Source organism: Aulonocara stuartgranti (genome assembly GCF_965226115.1).
Source record: "Aulonocara stuartgranti genome assembly, chromosome: 12".
In the NCBI taxonomy this organism is placed as follows: Eukaryota; Metazoa; Chordata; class Actinopteri; order Cichliformes; family Cichlidae; genus Aulonocara; species Aulonocara stuartgranti.
In genome coordinates, this window is record NC_138948.1 from 3,341,002 (window position 1) to 3,360,917 (window position 19,916).

The 19,916-nt window shown below is 41.2% G+C and overlaps 1 protein-coding gene across 1 annotated transcript in view; it reads right to left on the bottom strand.

Moving 5' to 3' along the window:
* Positions 1-1,023: 1,023 nt before the first annotated feature.
* The window catches only part of LOC309719560 (protein unc-13 homolog B-like), a 189,137-nt gene continuing 170,244 nt past the window's right edge, over positions 1,024-19,916 (bottom strand). Inside the window, exons 39-53 of the mRNA XM_082555718.1 lie at positions 18,767-18,787; positions 16,358-16,384; positions 16,153-16,173; positions 15,393-15,413; positions 11,930-11,956; positions 8,470-8,558; positions 8,159-8,296; positions 6,057-6,180; positions 5,452-5,496; positions 5,082-5,153; positions 4,745-4,892; positions 4,566-4,622; positions 3,973-4,056; positions 3,523-3,682; positions 1,024-3,435 (exon numbers count right to left, since the gene is read on the bottom strand). Coding sequence (XP_082411844.1) covers positions 3,153-3,435; positions 3,523-3,682; positions 3,973-4,056; positions 4,566-4,622; positions 4,745-4,892; positions 5,082-5,153; positions 5,452-5,496; positions 6,057-6,180; positions 8,159-8,296; positions 8,470-8,558; positions 11,930-11,956; positions 15,393-15,413; positions 16,153-16,173; positions 16,358-16,384; positions 18,767-18,787 — 1,317 coding nt within the window. The 3' untranslated portion in view covers positions 1,024-3,152. The remainder of the gene's footprint in view (positions 3,436-3,522; positions 3,683-3,972; positions 4,057-4,565; positions 4,623-4,744; positions 4,893-5,081; positions 5,154-5,451; positions 5,497-6,056; positions 6,181-8,158; positions 8,297-8,469; positions 8,559-11,929; positions 11,957-15,392; positions 15,414-16,152; positions 16,174-16,357; positions 16,385-18,766; positions 18,788-19,916) is intronic.

Here is a 19,916-nt window from a genome sequence, read left to right on the forward strand (position 1 = left end):
AATTTGGGGTTAATATCTTACCCAAGGATATTTGGCACGCAGGCTAGGGGAAGCCAGGAATCGAACCACCAACCTTCCGATCAGTAGATGACCTGCTCTCTCTTCTGGGAATTTGCTTCACCGGTTATTTTTCTGAACGTGATCAAAAAATTTTTAATAATCGTTAAATAAAACAAGGAAGGCATCCAAAAAGGAAGTGAATGTAGATGCCAGTCATTCAGTTCTGGGCTCATGTTTTTTCCCTGTCACCTGTGGATTACCTTTAAAGCAACCAGAAAAAAGCATCAACATAAGGTAACTGTGAAACACCTGGAAATTAGAATCAAACACCACAGCAGCATTACTCACCTGATGATTCACGCTGTGGTCATTCGAACGTGTAGTAAACTCTGTGCTGTGACATCTGGGGAATAGTCAGTTATTTTCTCGACATTATTTATTTCTTCCAAATTACAAAAAACAGTCATTCAGACTTAAATGAGCAGCTCTCCCTGACTGTATGTTCATCAACGACCGGCTGAGCAGGATTACAGTATTAATGCATCATAAAGATGAGCTACAAATCAGACAAAAACAGAATCGACCTGCATGTATACAGCGCTTTTGCAGTCTTACTGGCCATTCATGCAGCACTTTATGCAATACACCTTTAAGTACTTATCCAGCCCACAACCATTTAAAATCACCAGTGCACTTAACAGTCTCTGAGTACCCAGAATAATAGAGCCTGCACAAGCCACGCAAAACATCCCAAGCACCGCTACCCCAGAACACCCACAGTACCCGGGGCCTTGTGGTTCGTGCTCTTTAGTTTAAACTGTTTTTTTTCTGTGAATTTTTATAGCTAAACCAACAGTTACCGTGATGAAGACTGAAGGTGTGTGTTTGCAAAGACAGAAAGATTAAACCTGGAGAGCAGGTGTGCAACTGAGTGTGGCGCTCAGGTAAGGCAGGAATCACTGACCGGAGCTGCCGTGCTGAGCGGGAACAGCGAGCTCTGTGACCAAAGACACGAGGCGCTGCCTTGATTCATAAATATTTTATGTACAAAATAATGTTACAAGTATATTTAACATGTGTCACATTAGAATAATGATAAGTACTTTACATACAGTCTTCATATTTCACAGTACATACATGGGGGAAAGGAAATCACAATTCTAGCTGACTGTTTACAATAAATACATGCTCTGGATGTAGGCATTGGTTTCATTTCTTACAAACTTACAGTGAAACAGAGTGCAAGAGTTCGGGTGTAACTACAGATGTGGCTCACTTCTAGTTGCTTTCGTGCAGCCAGTTTGGAAAAGTAAAAAGTGGGATGTCTGCAAAGGCCACATCTGTCAAATACAACCCGAAACATGAGAGAAAGCTGAATGAGGCTCGCTGAACACGGAGGTCCTTGGCACATAAACAGACAAGAGGGTGGAAAAAAACCCACTTACAGTCAGTCCGTTCAAACCGGCCTGTTTGCTCTGCCTGTATTTTCCTTCAAAGTTTTACGTTAATGCAAAATGCCACGGTCAAATATGTGACGGTGCACGCGCGGCGAGGCTGCGGTGGCTGATTCTATCTGTCCTAGTTTGTAAAAACTGTTAAAGTAAACGAAATGGAATGATCATGTTTGGTCCTATATTCGTGTTCACGCTACGTAACACTTAAAAGGGTTTTTCAGCTGTTGTTTCCATTCACAGCATTTTGTCACCATCACAAATTAGCATTAGATCAAAACCTCAAACACCCAACGGCCCAGCAGTCAGTCAGAGTTTTTGCTTCTGAATAACATCTTTTCTTTTCTTTTAATTTACAAGTCAGTGTTGTCATATTTCAAGTCTCTTAAAGCAGGCTAGCTTCGTTAGCTAACTCATCTGCTTATTTTAAGGCAACGCAATCCATAAAAACTTGCTACAAAATCAAACCACAGCCCGTATTAGTGCTCCTGCAGGTTCTATAGATCAGTCTGAAGCTAACATCAAAGGGAAAAACACATTTCCTGTTTAATTACCTGCAAATCATCAGGATCTGACGCTGTATCACAATATTTCACACTGTTAAATTTGGCTGCAAATGTGTGACGCTCACTCTGTGGATAATGCATAGCCTGACTACTGTGTGACGACTAGTCCTTTCTTAAGTTGTGTTAATAAACATATGTGCGTTACAGTTACAACTCCGTCTACGACTAAATTGTGTATCAGTCTTAAAAGTTTCGGCTTTCTGCAACAAATCAAATAAAGCATTTGTTCACTGTAGTGTGTTTTCATGACATTAGGTTTTGGATCCAGAGGTTGTTCCACACACACGGTGTCTGTAAAGAGTTTAAAGGCCTCAAAGGCTCAAACATTATAGAAGAATATGGGCTCGTGTAATCTCAGTGATACTCACAGTCAACAGACAGTCAATTCACCAGCAAGGACTACACCCTGAAACACATTTAGACAAAGTTTATGGAGGGTGAGCAAAGACTTAGGCCTACAGTGGCGTCGGCCTCACTGAGGGTCAGCAGGGGCCCCTGGAGTCATGAAAAAACAGAGGGAGGTCGTTTATAGACGCATGAGTGAAAGGGGAGTGTTTGAGCTGTCGTCCTGCTGCTAAACTTCAGAGGTTACTGATCAGGTCTAGTTTTAAAATGTGTCGCGCGGTCAAGTATCTCGGTGGTTTTTGAAAGTCAGAATGATTTTATCCAGATTAACTCACTAAAATATTAAATTATGAAATGACACCAAAGTTAACTGGATAGATGCTATGCTGAGCTTCCCTTCACCTGAAACGATCACAGCTGCCGTTCCTGAGAACGTTTTCAGAAGTTTCTTCCTGTTTAGAGTTTTGTTTTGTCTCTGTCGTTGCTGAGAGCTTTCTCGTAGGGTTGGTTGGATCGGTGATTCTCTCTAAAGTCATCGTCTGATATAAAATCCATTGACAGGACTGGTATCGCAAACTGGTGCTATGAAAAGTCTTTTTTTTACATTTTGAGAGACGATCTCTTCCTCAAAATTTGCCCTTTTTAACAAATCCATTTTTCTTATTCCAACTATGATAAACTCGTACGTCATCAGTCAGAAGGGTCTCCGTTAGTTAAGGATGAAGGTGAAACGCTGCTCACAGACAAAGCCGCGCTTCTAAACCTCGCTTTCAGTAAAGCCCGTTTCGGCTCATCTGCCTTCCTCCGCGGGGCGAGTTTCCGATTTCAGCTTGACAAACTCTTTGGCCACCTCGTCAGCAGGACGCTGGGACAGGATACGCATCACCGTCATGCCCGTCTCGTCGGTGTGAACGCGTGGCCCGAGAGGACACCAGCACACGCAGCTCTTGCGGTCGGCCACGTCGCGCAGCTGAACGACGGCCACGCCGACCACCCGGTCCGCCCGTCCAAAGCAGTAATCCTTCACCGTCACCTGCAGCTCGTAGCAGTCCGGGGATTCTTTACCCAGGACGCTGCGAGCAGAGGAAACAATTAACCATCTGCGGTATCTCAACCCACTCAACAATCTTACTTGCTGGCGCTTCAGATTTCCAACTCACAACTGGAAAGCCTCGTTGAATTTAGCCGTCCAGCTGTTGTTCTTGGATTTTGTGGTGAACTTGCGCTTCTTGTCAGCCAGGAATGGACCGACCATGGAGACGTCGACGAAAGGCCGAAACATCCCAGACGTCTGCCACTTCATGTCGTTCACCGCGATGACTGGAGGGGAGATGAGAGAGAGGGTGAGCAGATAAAGGACAAGAGAGACAAACACAAAGCAGTGGGGGTGATGCTACTGCATGCACGCATGTAGATTTACAAACACAAGAGTGAAAAAATGATAAGAAACTACTGAAGATATAAGAAAGCATTTCGAGTTCACCCCAAGTTTACTTGATTTGGTCAAAATTTGCTCCTAAGTTTAAATTCAAATGTTTGAACAGATCTGCTCCGTGTGGAGACGAGGTCTGTTGTTGTGATTTAAACACATCTGTATGCGTGCGTCTCACCTTTGACGTTGACCTTGCGCTCTTTGCCGAGCAGCATGTCGAGCTGCAGCAAGGCCTCTCCGATCGGCTTATCTACCCCCGAACCTGCACGACACAGCCGGAGCGGTATCACACACTAACGCGATTAAACACATCTTTAAACTTCACTCACTGTGTAATTCACTTCTTATGGCGGCTTCAGTGACCCATTTTCATTTCTTTATTTCTGCTTTGGGCAAGCTTGTTAATTTAATCTCCACACAAGCTGATAATGGAGAGTTGGGTGGCAGAAATGTTACACCATCAACAACAGCGAATCACCAAAGTCCAGTCAAATACAGGGAGGAGGAGAGGAGGCATGCGCTTTGTTTCAAGGGTGCAAAAGGACCTTTCATTAAAGCTCATCGCTGTGATAGCAACATTTCCAAAATTCTCCAAACTTTTCTCATTATTTTCCTCTTTAATATTAACTGTGAGCTGCGAGGGGCTCCAGCTCTACACGAGTGTGAAGGTGTTGGTTCTGTTTCTGTGTTGATTCATGGTGAGGAGCACTCCACCTCCTGGGGTCTATTTTACTCGGAGTTTAGCGAGTTCTTCTTGTATCAAAGACTTACCCCTATCAGGTCTGATCTTCTCATTGGCGGTGATTCTGATGCCCATCCCATCATGCACTGAGAGGACAGGGAGGGGGAGAAAAGTTTAAGGAACATTTTAGCTCGGTTTGAACCACAGAGAAGACAAAAATCATCCACACTGTGCGTGCAGCGAGTGAACTTTGTGTGTGTGCGATCACCTTGGGAGTGCTGTGTGGTGACAAAGGTCTTGATGAGAGCATCGGTGCTCTGGGAGTAGAGGGAGAGGGCGTAACGCAGCGATGCCAGTTCAGGACTTTTCTCGACGAACGCCTTCTTCAGCCCATTTCCTCCTGCGTGGAAATATTGCTGAAAGGAAAGGAAGTGGCAAGGTGGAAGTGAGGAAATGCTCACTTTAGAGGAACATCTCAATAAAATACTGAAGAGTATTGAAGAGTAATACAATTTTCTTCTAAACTCTAAGCTCATCCAGGCACTTCAAATACGGCAGCGAGACGGAAAAATGAAGCTGTAAAAGAGATGTAGGTGTTCACCTACCTTGATTGACTCGAGGCTTGCATCAATAATTATGCACTGCTTGGGCGTCAGGGTTTTGGCTTCACCTCCTCCCTACAGAAGTCAGAGAAGTTATACATCACAGATACACAAAACCAGATCATGAGCACACAGCACACATCAGTAAGTCCTGATGCTGGATAATAACTACAGCTAACTATTAAAGAAAGTCTGGAAGTTTGCAGTTATGAGCTGTGAAGGTGGTAAAATGGATTTGAATGTACTGCGACTTGTGCAGATTTACTGACTTTACCTACGATTCAAACTGCAGGGTTATTATTGAACTGTAATAAGAATTTACAATGAAACATAAAGGCAGCTACGCCCTTTATCGACAGTCTACGTGTGTTACCTTGAGGTTAGAAAGTCCTTTAGCTGCTGTGAGGAGCTGAGCTCCCTGCAGAGAGAAAGACAGAGAGGCGGAATATATGAAATCTTAATAACCTTCATTTTTTCATTATTACTGCAACATTAAAGAAATCTAACAGCAGCAGTCGTTTTGTAAAAATGCTGATGTCGGACACTAGATGGCAACACAGGGCTGGATCTGCAGCACACTGCATCACACTTAAAGATGGTCATGTATAAGCTAGCTGTAAACTCTATTTACTTTGTTTTTTTCTGTAAAAAATTATTTTTGTAAACTAATTTAGTACATTTAGGAAAATTAGTATGATGCTGAGAAGACAGAAAAACATAATAAATACAACTGTCTCTAAATTTGGTTAGATTTGACCCCCAGCAAGAAACAACTCTGTCTCAGACATATTACCAAAAAAGTTTTAAAAGAGAAATCAATACAAATTGGGACAAACTGTCCTAGATGGTTGTCCTTTCATAAATGTGTCCTTGTGTGTGTGTGTTTTCCATCTCCTTTACTGTCCCCAGAGTAATCTCATGAGTATGTAAACGCTGGACTTTTGATGGCCACTCAGTTGTGCTGGTTAATGTGCTCACCAAGCTGTCATTGCTCTGAGGCAGCACGATGGTCTTCTCCAGGCTGCTCAGGACGATCTTCCACAGATCCTTTAAGATCCTCTTCAGCACCGTCTTCTCACAGATGTCAGCAAAAATACTGAGACTGGATTACAAGCAAACACGGAAAAATGTGAGGGACCGTGTCACTCTGTGCCCGTGTGCTGCACAAAAGACTGACACAAACACAAATAAACCCTAACGAAGAAAAACTAACACGAACATGATGACAAAGGATACATCTGGCTTTTTCAAAATGAAAATAAAAAATCCAGATATTCCAGTGAAACAGATAAGAAGCAAATATCAATGTTGCTAAAAAAAACCCTTTTTGTTGTGATTGTACAGCACGCTCTGTCTCATAGCTGAGGCCTCATTCATCGAAATAATTTGATTGCTATGGAAGCAAAGATACGGCCTGATCAGGTGACGCAAAAAGATGAAACATATTAAGATGTTATGATGCTGGGTTTCTGTTAAATCTCTCCTTGTTTTATTTAATAATAATAATAATAATAATAATAATAATAAGGTATATCATTAATAACCATGTTATATTGAGAGGTGTGTAGTTCTAAACAGATGGACTTTGAGGCGCAATTTAAAAATAGAAAGTTGATGGTCTGGAGATCTGGTGGAAGTGTCCTCCAAGGCCTGGAGCAACTAAAGGCTCTGAGTCCTGTAGCAGTTCAGGCGAGCAGATGAAACAGAGTAAAGAATTCAGCTCATTTGATCAGAGGTAGTGATGATAATTCTCTCAGGATGAACACAGAAGCATTTTAACTTTTCTGTTTCCATCGACTTTCTACCACTTTGTCCAGTTGAGGGTCTCTGAGGGACTGGAGCATATTGTAGTGAGTTTTGGGATTTGGGGTGCATGGTCATTTTTTAACGACTCATCTGTTTTCAGTCATAAGCCAACGAGCAAACGGTGGATAATCCTCCTTTCTTAACCTATAATGTTTTATTCTGAAATGAGTGAGACCTTCAAGTCATCAGGAAGGTGTTTACAAGACCTCACAGCCAGCTGTTCTCCCAGACTTCTACTTAAATCCACAGGTACTGCCCCCTGGTGGCCACTAAAAGAATGCAGCTAGGTATTTCTTTTCTACGGTGTACATGTTTTACATCAACTTCTTTTTAATAAGCTCTTGTAGTGGATTAAAAGTGGATTAAAAGTGCCAAAACACAACAGTTGTCGCCTTAAGGCTCTTTATACTGTAAGGTACAGACGCTGTTCAGCTTAAAGACACTGTAGGACAAGCCCCTTTGTTACCAACAGGCCCCTCCTGTTACTCCATACGTTTGTACTTTAAAATGCTGTCTGTAATTTGTCACACGACGACTTCGATGAAGGCCACAACCTGACACAAACACACGCTGGTTGATGGTCAAGTTGTTTTATATACTACAAGTGTTGCTGGAGCTTTAACCAATTCAAATTCCCCTCATTCAAAATTTGAATGTCACCAGTCTTACCCAGTAATCTATCTGCCCTTCAAGCCAGTGACTCCCTGATCTTTAAATTCATTGTGAGATGTCTCTGTGTTTAAGGCTGCTTATTGTGCAGCGCTCGTCCTTTCCATCTCCACCTCATCTGGGTCGTCCTGACTCCATCAGCCATCTGTTTACACTGCTCCACCAACACAAGTGTCTCCGGTGACTTCAGTCACTATCTTGAACCTTCAGCTGGAGCCTTTGCTCTGTCTCATCACTTTGCATACTCATATTTTGAATCTATGTTTCCCCCGTACTGCAATACTGTTCATATGATATTCCAAACAGCACACTCTGTACCAATAAATAATGAGACAAAAAACACACATATGAGTTATAGCAGCTTGCAGCCATAAAATATTAAGGTAAAAAAAAAAAATGTCTCGGAAGTTTCTACCTATGAGCACTGCGGTACCGCCAAGCTGGATCGATTTTAACTCGCAGAAAGTAAAAAATCATTTGGGTTAATGGAAATACACGTTTCATTTAATCCATGAAATTAATGACTTCAAGAGTACATTCAAGTTAGGACAGTCACTCTGGTGGTGTACTCTGATATAATCTACTTTACAACATTAGCTACTTACTTCCCATCCAGAAACTCCATGAGGGGCCTCAGCATGGTGTCAGCGTCTGCCTCAGCGGTGCTGTGGTTGGGGGGGCCTTTCATCTGGTAGAGAATCTCAGCCATCTGACGCATGCAGCCGTTAATGCGAGTCTGGAAACTGGAGGCAGAGACCGAGGCAAACTTAGAGGAAAAAGACTTCTGCAAAGGCGGTGAATGCTCAGTCATTCAAGTGTGTGTGTGTGTGTGTGTTAGGTTCCAGTTCTATCAGGATAAGCTTGGCTTGGGCTTTTAGTTGGCTTGATTAAGACACCAGGAAATGAGCATTTTTACCTCTTAGCAAACATGGTGCTGAAATTGTCCAGGACGGTGCTGAGCTTCACCTGCAGATCGTTCAGGATGTCAGCCGCCTCAGTATCCAGCTGCAGCACACATAAAAGAGCAGGAGCAGAAGGGAAGAGGAAGAGGAGGTGTTCACAGGTTATTTCAAACTTTTATTAGCAGTTCCACAGTCTGCTCGATAGACTGCAAAAACCTCAAGCATGAATCGGATGCAGCTTCGCGGCCGAGTATCCTGTGCTTCTGCAGCACGGCTGTCAAACTCGTTTTCATTTAACGAACTAGAAGGAGCCCAGTTTGATCTCGAGCGGGCTGGATCACTAAAGCCGCAATAACCTTAATATACATATATGCTACATGTATGCATAGAAAATATAAAGTACATTCAGAAATCATTTACATTTATTGAGTCATAAATTTATAAACAAATGATAAGATTGAAATTAGAAAAATGTAAATGAATCCAATAATCCATGACATTGTTACAACCTGTGAGCCAGGCTCAGTAAATATGTATGAACCAGACTGTGGAGTTAGACGAAAAGGCAGAAGTCGTACAAAACGCGTGCACGAGCTCTACTGCAGGAAGCGTGCTGAAAAGATGACGAGCTGTGTGTAACACCACATTTCTTTAACGGTAGGTTAGACACTGATGACTGCGAGCGCGTGAGTCACACAGCGACTTACAGTTTGGGCGTATTTGCAGTTTGATAGGTAGGCAAACAGGAAGTAAATGCTGACTAAAATGCACATTGGAAAGGCCGAGTTGTAAAGAAATCACATATGTAATGGGCGATACGGATGATGACTCCTTTTATGCCTCTTAAAAGCTATTTACCAGCGTGAAAAGGACACTTCGAGCTGTAGAGTGCACGCCACTTCCTTAAGAGTAGAGAATATATAAATACACCTCTGAAGTTTGAAGTCTGTAGTAAAAACTATTTCACCTTTTCTTAGCAGGAAGCCATCACCTGCTTTCCATAAGGCTTCCCATGAGTCAACTTTGTGAGGATAAAAGTGTTGTGAACAAAACAGACGATAATAAACCTGATGGCTGACGTTTCGAGCAGAAATAAGGAAGCTGCAAACACAGCAGCTTTATATTAAATGATTTTAAATGACCAGGCTAACCTCTCTTTTAATGGACTCACTGAAATACGAGCGCTGCACATTTCTGGGTTTCAGTTGCGCCCTGTAGGTAAAGCAGCCATGATTTAATTTGAAAAATAAAATAGATTTTTACTGTTTTGCCTCGAACACAGAAACCAGTGCGCGCACAGTCGGAGGAGCAGCTTGACTTTAACAGAGGTCCGTGCTTTCGAAAAGTGGAACTCCTTTAATATTTTATGTTTTCTATGTTCTCTTTTCAGCTTCTGCAAGTATGTAACTAACATCTGTATCTAACGTGTGCCATGTTTTCAATTTGCACACATGTAAAATTAAAAGATCGTGTGATCATTCATGCAAAAAATGACCCTTAACTCCAACCCAAATGCCACAGAAAACGTAAATATGCAACTCCCTGCTCGAAAACTACCAAAAAACCCACAAAGCACAACATGTGCTGCTGCACATCACACATCTGGGCACCCTGGTTAGACCTGTGTGGCGTGTGTGGACTGTGTGGGCGTGTCCAGAACAGGTTTTGAATTGACACATCTCTCTTCTGTCGAGACCATCGGGGTGGGACAAATTAAACACCAATAAATCTTATGGGAGTTTGGTGACATGACATAAATTTCAACATAGCAAAGCAAAGGTCTCATTAGGCAGAGTGATTGAATAACTGTGGACGCACAAGGCTACAAACCCTCAGCAACAATCGACTGTTTCGTTTCGACAAAAACGCCGAGACTGAGCCTGCAAGATAAACTGGCCTTGAGAAGCCTGGTAACAGTCCTTCAATAAAACTAAAATACAACCTGAAGGTTTAAGCCCATTAGTATGCTGGACCTCAAGCATTCACCGCGTGTTACACCAGTCAAGTGGCTAGACGACTACAAGATAAGGCATCCCATCTTTGCAGAAAGTGTGCCATCAATAACTGTGGAACTGTGTTATTAGCTAGAAGACATTGGGCACACTGCCAGAACATATAATTGGACTAAAGGAGGGTCACGACTTTCAAGTGACAGTGTTTTAGTGTTTTGCATTTTAATTGAGAAATGTTGCAGTGAGTGAAGTGAAAGGTTGGACTGCAAACTCAGGCCTTTCAGAATAAATCTGTTCTGGTCTGAATCCAAAACGCAAATGCACCGCGGCGTGGGCGTGAACGCTAAAGTGTTGAACATAAACATTCTGACAGAAATTTGTAAGTGACCGTGCACATTTGAGATGTCCTTGAAAACTCCACGACATCAACAATCCTTTGTAATATTATTAGGCAGTATAATAAACGGAGAACGTGTAATGACTGAAACTGGAATAGTAGATAATAGCGTTTATATGTGGTATATAAATACAAATCACAAGCTCACTGTACTCTGCACTCATTAACAAGGTAGCAAAGCATATCCTGCTTTATGGTTTATGTTTCTTACTGTAATTCACAATTTACCCAGTGAACATCATGCTATAGTAACTCAAACTGAATAGGCCACAGATCAAGCCAGCATCAAGTAATTTTTACAGACATCTATGCAAACACACTTATTTGTTCGGGCCATTAGAACAACACTGGCTTTCATTTATCAGACCTAGAAGCTGTGCTCGTCTCTTATTTACACACTTAACCCTCTGCAGAGTGCTACCATCATTAGCTTAAAATAAAAGAAAAAAAATCAATATTATTCTCAAGTTTCCTGCCAAATTTTGTGTGTTCAACTAACTGCTAAGAATGACATGCTGTGCTTTTACATTACATTTCGCATTTACCTTCTTTACAAACCCAACAGCACTGTTCATCATGTGTTGGTGTCATCTACAAATCCTCAATTCTCTAAGTATAATTCATGTGAACTTTGGGAGGAGAAAGAAAGTGACTATGAGGACAGCTTTCAGGTTAGAAAAGCACCTGTAAGCTTGAACACACACACACACACACACACACACACACACACACACACACACACACACGTCAGGTATTCATGTCTTGTGGGGACCTCTAACTGACATAATGCTGTCCCTAGCCATTTACCTAAACCATGAAAAATACATTCCTAACCCTCAACTTTACCCTAAACCTAACCATAACCCAACCCTGACACTAAAACCACATTTTGAGTCTCAAAAATGGCTTCAAACCCATGAGGACAGGCACTTTTGTCCTCACAAATGACTGTTGGTCCCCACAATTGGTGGGCCCCCCAAAGATGTCTAAACAGGTACACACACACACACACACACACTCACAGAAACACTCCTGTCTATAGAATCACAGCCTCCAATTAGAGGTGTCCTTTACAGGCACTATGTGTTTGTCAGACTCTGATCCTTCTCTCACACCCAGCCGTACCTTCTTGGTCGCAGTGGTAGCTTCAGTCTTGCCAGATAGACAGAAAGGCAAAATGAAAAGGAAAATTACAAAAAAGTAAAGAGAATAATCACACAATAATGTGCAGGAGATTTAAAACACAAAGTACACAAACACAGGGCTGTGTTTTTACCTCATTATTATTATTATCATAGCAGGTAAAAATAGGGTTTATTTTGGGTGGGCTTTTGTAATGTCAAGTGGATTAGGTAAGGATGAGTGGGTGATTTTAATAAAAGCTTTTACTTTATTGCCTCTGGTTTATTGGGATGCTACAAGGGACGCAAAAGAGGACACTGACATTGAAGGTAGGAGTCCAATGTTTCACTGCTGTCTGCTAAGGTACGCTGCTCAGTGCTTTCTTTTTTTGGCAACTCACATAATCAATGATATCCGATATTAGCATACTGCGAGTGAGGCCTTAAGCCTCCCAGTGTTTATTTGAAGCCCCACAGAAAACATATACATACTATGCACTTAGACAAACAACAGCTGCTATATGTTACCTGACAAAATCTGAAGAATATTGTCGAATTCAAATACACAAAGTAGCCATAATTCACATGCAAAGTGTCGTTACAGGGAGGCCAATCAGTGCTCTTAGTTTTGTAAAAAGGCTCCCAAAATTTCAAGATACCCAGGAGGTAGAAGAGAGCACACAAAATGTTTTTCATCCTCTGTTATTGTAGCACGCGCCGTAAATTTGTTTTAATAAACAGAAACTGTAGAATAAAGCCACGTCAAATGGGAGATGCTACAAATGAAATAGACTGGTAAATATATAGCACCTTTCTAATCTAACTGAGCACTCAAAGCGCTTTTTATTACAAGGCACTACATTTAATATTCGAGGCATTTAAGCACTTTCTAACCATCACACACACACACACACACACACAATGACGGATGCACTGACGACAGCTTAGAGTAAAGCAGACAACCTGCCTTACTTCCTGAGCTACAGCTTTGACTTACAGATATCTAAGTAGTAAATAAAATTAAATAGACCAATCTTTGTCACATCTCTTTATTGTACTTTGAGCACATCATGCATTTCTAATGTAGAAGACACATTTCATATCTATATATATATATATATATATCTATATCTATATATATATATCTATATATATATCTATATATATATATATATATATATATATATATATATATACACACACATATACACAGTGGGGCAAAAAAGTATTTAGTCAGCCACCGATTGTGCAAGTTCCCCCACCTAAAATGATGACAGAGGTCAGTAATTTGCACCAGAGGTACACTTCAACTGTGAGAGACAGAATGTGAAAAAAAAATCCATGAATCCACATGGTAGGATTTGTAAAGAATTTATTCGTAAATCAGGGTGGAAAATAAGTATTTGGTCAATAACAAAAATACAACTCAATACTTTGTAACATAACCTTTGTTGGCAATAACAGAGGTCAAACGTTTACTATAGGTCTTTACCAGGTTTGCACACACAGTAGCTGGTATTTTGGCCCATTCCTCCATGCAGATCTTCTCGAGAGCAGTGATGTTTTGGGGCTGTCGCCGAGCAACACGGACTTTCAACTCCCGCCACAGATTTTCTATGGGGTTGAGGTCTGGAGACTGGCTAGGCCACTCCAGGACTTTCAAATGCTTCTTACGGAGCCACTCCTTTGTTGCCCGGGCGGTGTGTTTTGGATCATTGTCATGTTGGAAGACCCAGCCTCGTTTCATCTTCAAAGTTCTCACTGATGGAAGGAGGTTTTGGCTCAAAATCTCACGATACATGGCCCCATTCATTCTGTCCTTAACACGGATCAGTCGTCCTGTCCCCTTGGCAGAAAAACAGCCCCATAGCATGATGTTTCCACCCCCATGCTTCACAGTAGGTATGGTGTTCTTGGGATGCAACTCAGTATTCTTCTTCCTCCAAACACGACGAGTTGAGTTTATACCAAAAAGTTCTACTTTGGTTTCATCTGACCACATGACATTCTCCCAATCCTCTGCTGTATCATCCATGTGCTCTCTGGCAAACTTCAGACGGGCCTGGACATGCACTGGCTTCAGCAGCGGAACACGTCTGGCACTGCGGGATTTGATTCCCTGCCGTTGTAGTGTGTTACTGATGGTGACCTTTGTTACTTTGGTCCCAGCTCTCTGCAGGTCATTCACCAGGTCCCCCCGTGTGGTTCTGGGATCTTTGCTCACCGTTCTCATGATCATTTTGACCCCACGGGATGAGATCTTGCGTGGAGCCCCAGATCGAGGGAGATTATCAGTGGTCTTGTATGTCTTCCCTTTTCTGATGATTGCTCCCACAGTTGATTTTTTCACACCAAGCTGCTTGCCTATTGTAGATTCACTCTTCCCAGTCTGGTGCAGGTCTACAATACTTTTCCTGGTGTCCTTCGAAAGCTCTTTGGTCTTGGCCATGGCGAAGTTTGGAGTCTGACTGTTTGAGGCTGTGGACAGGTGTCTTTTATACAGATGATGAGTTCAAACAGGTGCCATTCATACAGGTAACGAGTGGGGGACAGAAAAGCTTCTTACAGAAGACGTTACAGGTCTGTGAGAGCCAGAGATTTTCCATGTTTGAGGTGACCAAATACTTATTTTCCACCCTGATTTACGAATAAATTCTTTACAAATCCTACCATGTGGATTCATGGATTTTTTTTTCACATTCTGTCTCTCACAGTTGAAGTGTACCTCTGGTGCAAATTACTGACCTCTGTCATCATTTTAGGTGGGGGAACTTGCACAATCGGTGGCTGACTAAATACTTTTTTGCCCCACTGTATATGATTATATGAAGTGTGACTGCACTTCTATGTTTGTACTCGTATTTCTATGTTTGCAGTGTTGTAATTCCTCAGACATGAGGAACCCTCTGCACACCATCACACTCACGATGAATCAGAGCTTCCATTATGAAATTAGATGAGTTCAGGTGAGCACCCCCCCATTCAGCTTGGCATTGTTCAACAGTTTCTTGCCTTTTTTTTTAATAGAACAAACAGTTTTGCTTATCTATCCAGGTAGAGAGGTTAGGTCAATTGGTAACTCTGAATTGGCAATACATGTTTTGCATGTGTATATTAAGATATGGTCATTTTGTTCTTCATAATGTCCACTTAAAGCCTAAAATTTCACACATACTCTGTAGCACTGCTGCTTTTTTTGGCCAGTGAATTCAAAATACATAAAACCCCCTGAAATATATATATAAAAAAAAGCATAAAATATTTATTCGCTCTGGAAGTGTCTGCCGATCCTTCACAACAGCAAGCTCGATTCTGCTGTCACTACCCGCAGAATAAATGTTGCACGTTGGGATAACTATGAGGCAGGGATGCATATTAGCTACGATTTTAAAGTCAGGCGAGGCATTTTGGAGGGGCAGCAGAGGACAGAGGTCTACAGGGGAAAGAGGACGGCTGGATAAACAAACCTTGTTTACTTCCTCCTTTGTCTATTAGGAAAAAAGCAAAAAACATCAGACAAACTTTTCTCCTTTTTTCTTTTCATTTGGTATCCTGCACAAACACAAATCTAACAGCCAAACACTGTCAAATATAGGCTGTTACACACACACACACAGTCAGTATAACACACACCTAATTTTGTAAGATGCGTTTGCAGTTCTGGACTTGTACAGCATAAACAGCTAATGTAGGCTACAGCTGTCTCAGACCGCCCTTCCAACCATTAAAAACAAACATCAGCCAGATATGAATTTGTGAAAGTGGTTCCTTATATTGACACACGTCCTTTTAAATTGAGGACAACTCAAAATGCTCTCTGAATTAGCTAAATGAATATTCATTAGGCTTAAAAAGACCCAGGAGGCAGAGCTAGAGTTCAAACGTGTTGATTTGATGTTGATTCTCTGTTGTTTGTTTAATGGCTCGATTCCTGCTGTTCTTCTGCTGGGTAGCTGCACTTTAACCAATTTATCCTCAATTTTAGGTCCAATAACTGGGTGAGCAGTAGCCTCAAACATGCCTGGCGTGTCATCCTGACTGATGTTAAGTACAAAGTGGGCCGGAAAACCAGCATCCATGCCATGTAAACAAAGCAGGCTAAAGAATCATCAGCACTGCCACTCTTTTTGAATAGTATAAAGCCCTGGAAGACTTCCAGGTCTTACAAATCCCTGTACTCACTGCACTGGTTGAGCCAAAGACATAAGCTGTGTTTTAAACACCCACCTCTTTGCTCTTGGAGTCGTCCTTTGGGCAAAGATGAGAAAAGAAATTAGGAAAAGAAAGTCGACACCATTAATCTCTCTTTTAAGTGAATTATTTTTTAAAATCTGAACTTCGATTGTAGTATTTTCAGTAATGTAAATCTGAAATGTTCACATAGCACAAAGTGGAGATGAAGGGCGACGAGTGATATTACAAACGAACCAACCTGCTTCTCTTTGTCTGTCTTTTCAGCCTGCAAGGATACACATTTGTGAGTGAGCTAATGCTTAAATTCACACACTAACCATGCAAAAAAACACTTGTTTTTACATTTTATTAGATTCATCTTCTCAGTAAGGCTCTCACTTCTCCAGGCAGACTCACATATTTATGAAGCTGATTGCTGCCTACAGGTAAAACCCTCCCAGCTGGACTTTTGCCGATTCACAGTTTTATGTCCAGACTCTTCTAAGCTGAAGAGTTAAAACGAGCCCCGAAATTTTAAAGGCACAAGGTGTTTCCACAGTATTATGCATGAGCTCACACAGGATTAAAACCTTCAGCTACCTTCAGATAGACCCTGTCATTATCATAATTTCAACCCCTTTGATCATTTTAGGATCATTAACACCGTGTACGCAGATAGCTAGCCCCCTGAGATTTGAACACACTTAAAAGTCTAGAGCTCTGAAGTGTCTGCAGTCTCTCCTCATAAACATGAAATCATTTCAATAATTACATGCTCCCTCTGTGCTCGAAGGTGTGGTAATGTGGAAGGAGTTGAAAGGGAAGCCTGCAGACTCTTGGACCTTCATGGCACATAATTGGACCCCACTGGTGTGTACTGGGACCTGTGCACTGTCCAGAAACTTCTTACTGATGAGGAACAACTAAAACTAAGTCCATTCGTATATTACAGTCTAACAGCAGTTCATGTAATGGTCACAAAGTTTTGTCTACTGATTCGTGTTTGTGGACACATTTTTCTTTTCTTTTCTTTTGGAGGCAAAAAATGATCTCATACCAGCGCTTCCAGTTTGAAAGAACAACTCAACCCATTTAATCAGGGACAGGGTATGGAGGTTCTGCAAGCTGCAGGATTTCTTTCAGACGATTGAGGTTTAAATGCCAACAGTAACTTTATTTTAGTCTTTCACTTGTTTTACTTTTATGCTTCCATTGGTTAGTTTTGGCATCACAGCTAATTGGTTAGGTTTGGAACAGTTTTCATATAACGACGGAGGTATAAGTGCTGGTCAAATGACCAGGCTTCCAACTGATGTCAGTGAGAGTGGCTAGAAAGATGGCATAAAGGGAGCCGAGTAAACATCACTACAGGTCACAGTAAGATAAATAAGAATTATGTTGAGCTCTGAATCATGAAATGCTACTTTAGCTGAGTCAAGAATAAAAATGGCTTTATAAATGTGGATAAATACGTTTGTATATATGTGTGTGACTTGGCATGCTGGTACATTTTAGGCCCATGAAGGTTCTTATCTATATCAGATCTGATGTCAACATGTTGCCTAGTAACTGTGTAGCAGTGGGTTAATATGACCTAAATGTAGTATTTATGCACCCATCATACCTTACTAACCATTGCATCATTTTTATTTTACTACAGTAACACTTAAATTATATACACAAAAACTGAATTATGCATAGTGTATCATGAGGCCATCAGGTTGCCTGGCAACCATCTAGCCACAGGTTACAATGTCCTGTTTTTAGCATTTATGCACCTGTAACACCCTTTAACGCACTGTATCATTTTAATGCCACGGCCAAAAGAGCATTATCTAAATGTGCTTTTTTTAAATGCACATTTATTTAAATGAATTTTAATATGGAGTTGTTAAAGAAGAGCTCACTGAGACATATAAAATTCATTAACCAAACCTTTATATTAGTGTACATGAACGTGACCATTTCATAAACTGCCATGAGACCGGGCTGATTTACCACTCGTGTTAGCCACCGTGGTCTTTGTCTTCCACAAATGTGGGAGTTTCAGGACAGGTATGTTTTTTTTTCTCCTGTAGTTTGTTTTCTTTGATCAGCTAATTATGTACAGTCAGTAGCTTCACAGTGGGGTGCTTTCCATTATTAACGCTGACGGCCATTCTGACCTCCTGCAGCTCCCTTCAGCTAATCTTTCAGGGACCAAGGTACAGACTTTTAAGGCCACTGACTCCAGTTCTGTGTAAAGCATCTCTCCTAAATATATAAGAGTAAACAAACACCACTCAAAACCGGTTTTTAAGGTGGAAGTGAAGATAAATTATACAATTTGGGATTTTGGCGAGAAAAACAAGACAGCAGTGATATGGAAATGCTGCAAATTAAAAGGTTTACAACATCTTTTTATTTTGCAGTTATTTTTTAAATATGTCTGCTCTGAAGCAGCATTAACTTGTGTGTTTATGTTTCTAAATGAAGGTCAAGTATTTACTTTCAGCTCTCAGTTTTTTCTCTTCATATCTCAAAATATCTTGTTTGGCAGGTTGTTTTTTAAAGCCTTTTGTAACTTATTTTTTTTATATACAATAACAATTTAGGCTGCATAATCACAAATGAGCACAAAGTGCTTTAAAAAACAAAAAACATGAACACAGTTTAGTTGAAAACACACCTTTTCCTTCTTGGACTCAGACTAGAGAGGTGTGAAAACAAAAGAAAAGACAAATAAGACAAATGTTAATGAAATACAAAGAAACTGAACTGTCGTGTGGTTCTTGTTATGGCTCACCTTCTCTTTGCCCAGCTTTAGAACAAAAAGCAATAAAAATATATTTAAAATTAAAACAACAGAAAACAAAAAAGGCCGGGGGAGACAAAAAGTGAATGGTGCACAAGGACGTACTTGTATGTATACATACGTGGATCATATGTATACCCGCTCAGACATAAACATTAACTCTTACACACAGGAATGGTAAACTAACTGGAAGGCTTATGGTTCAGTCACACAAGAGTAAAAACAGGATGGCAACCCCCTTATAGAAAAACTAGGGAAACAAATCAGTGACTAAAAACATCTGATTTATAAACACAGACAGACTGACAGCACATTGCAATCAGTCTGTCTGCACTGATGAGCACAAACTGTCTGTTTCAGACCAGATCCCCATCGTTACAGCAACAATTTCTGAGGTAATAAGAGTTTATAACACGAGTTGTAATCATTTTGGTTGTCCAGCAGTTTCCCGAGTGTGACTGCAGCATTAGTTAACCATGTGTAATAATTTGAGTCAGTGATGTCTGTCAGCAGGAGAGGAGAGGTCAGTTATGGAAACACTGGACATGGAGCCAAACCTCCTCCTGCTCCTCCTCACTGTCATCATAGGCTGAGGACTCATCCTACAGGAGCACAGAGGGTAAACAGCTGCTTTAAAGACAACACAGCCGCAAACTAAAACGTCTACTTCCAGTACAAAGTTGCTCTCTCTCCACAAAACTATTGAAGCGTCAGCTCGGGGAAAATGACAATTAATGGTATATCATTGCTGAACAAATGTTTTATACATTTCAGTGTGCTGTCGCCTTGTTTTGAAAAGGGAAGGCACGCCGTGTTGCCCCATGAGAGCTCTGCATTTTCATTTTTAGTACTGGTTTAAAATATCTCAAGTTTTCACTTCCCACTCCAGATTTTCAATCTTGTCGGCTTTAATAGCAGGAGTCGTGTAGCACCCCGCGCTTTTCCCACAGCATCTTTTTAGTGCTGCTCGATGGAAAAAAATAGACATCTGGTGGAAAGAGGCACTTAATGCATTGCCACCAAG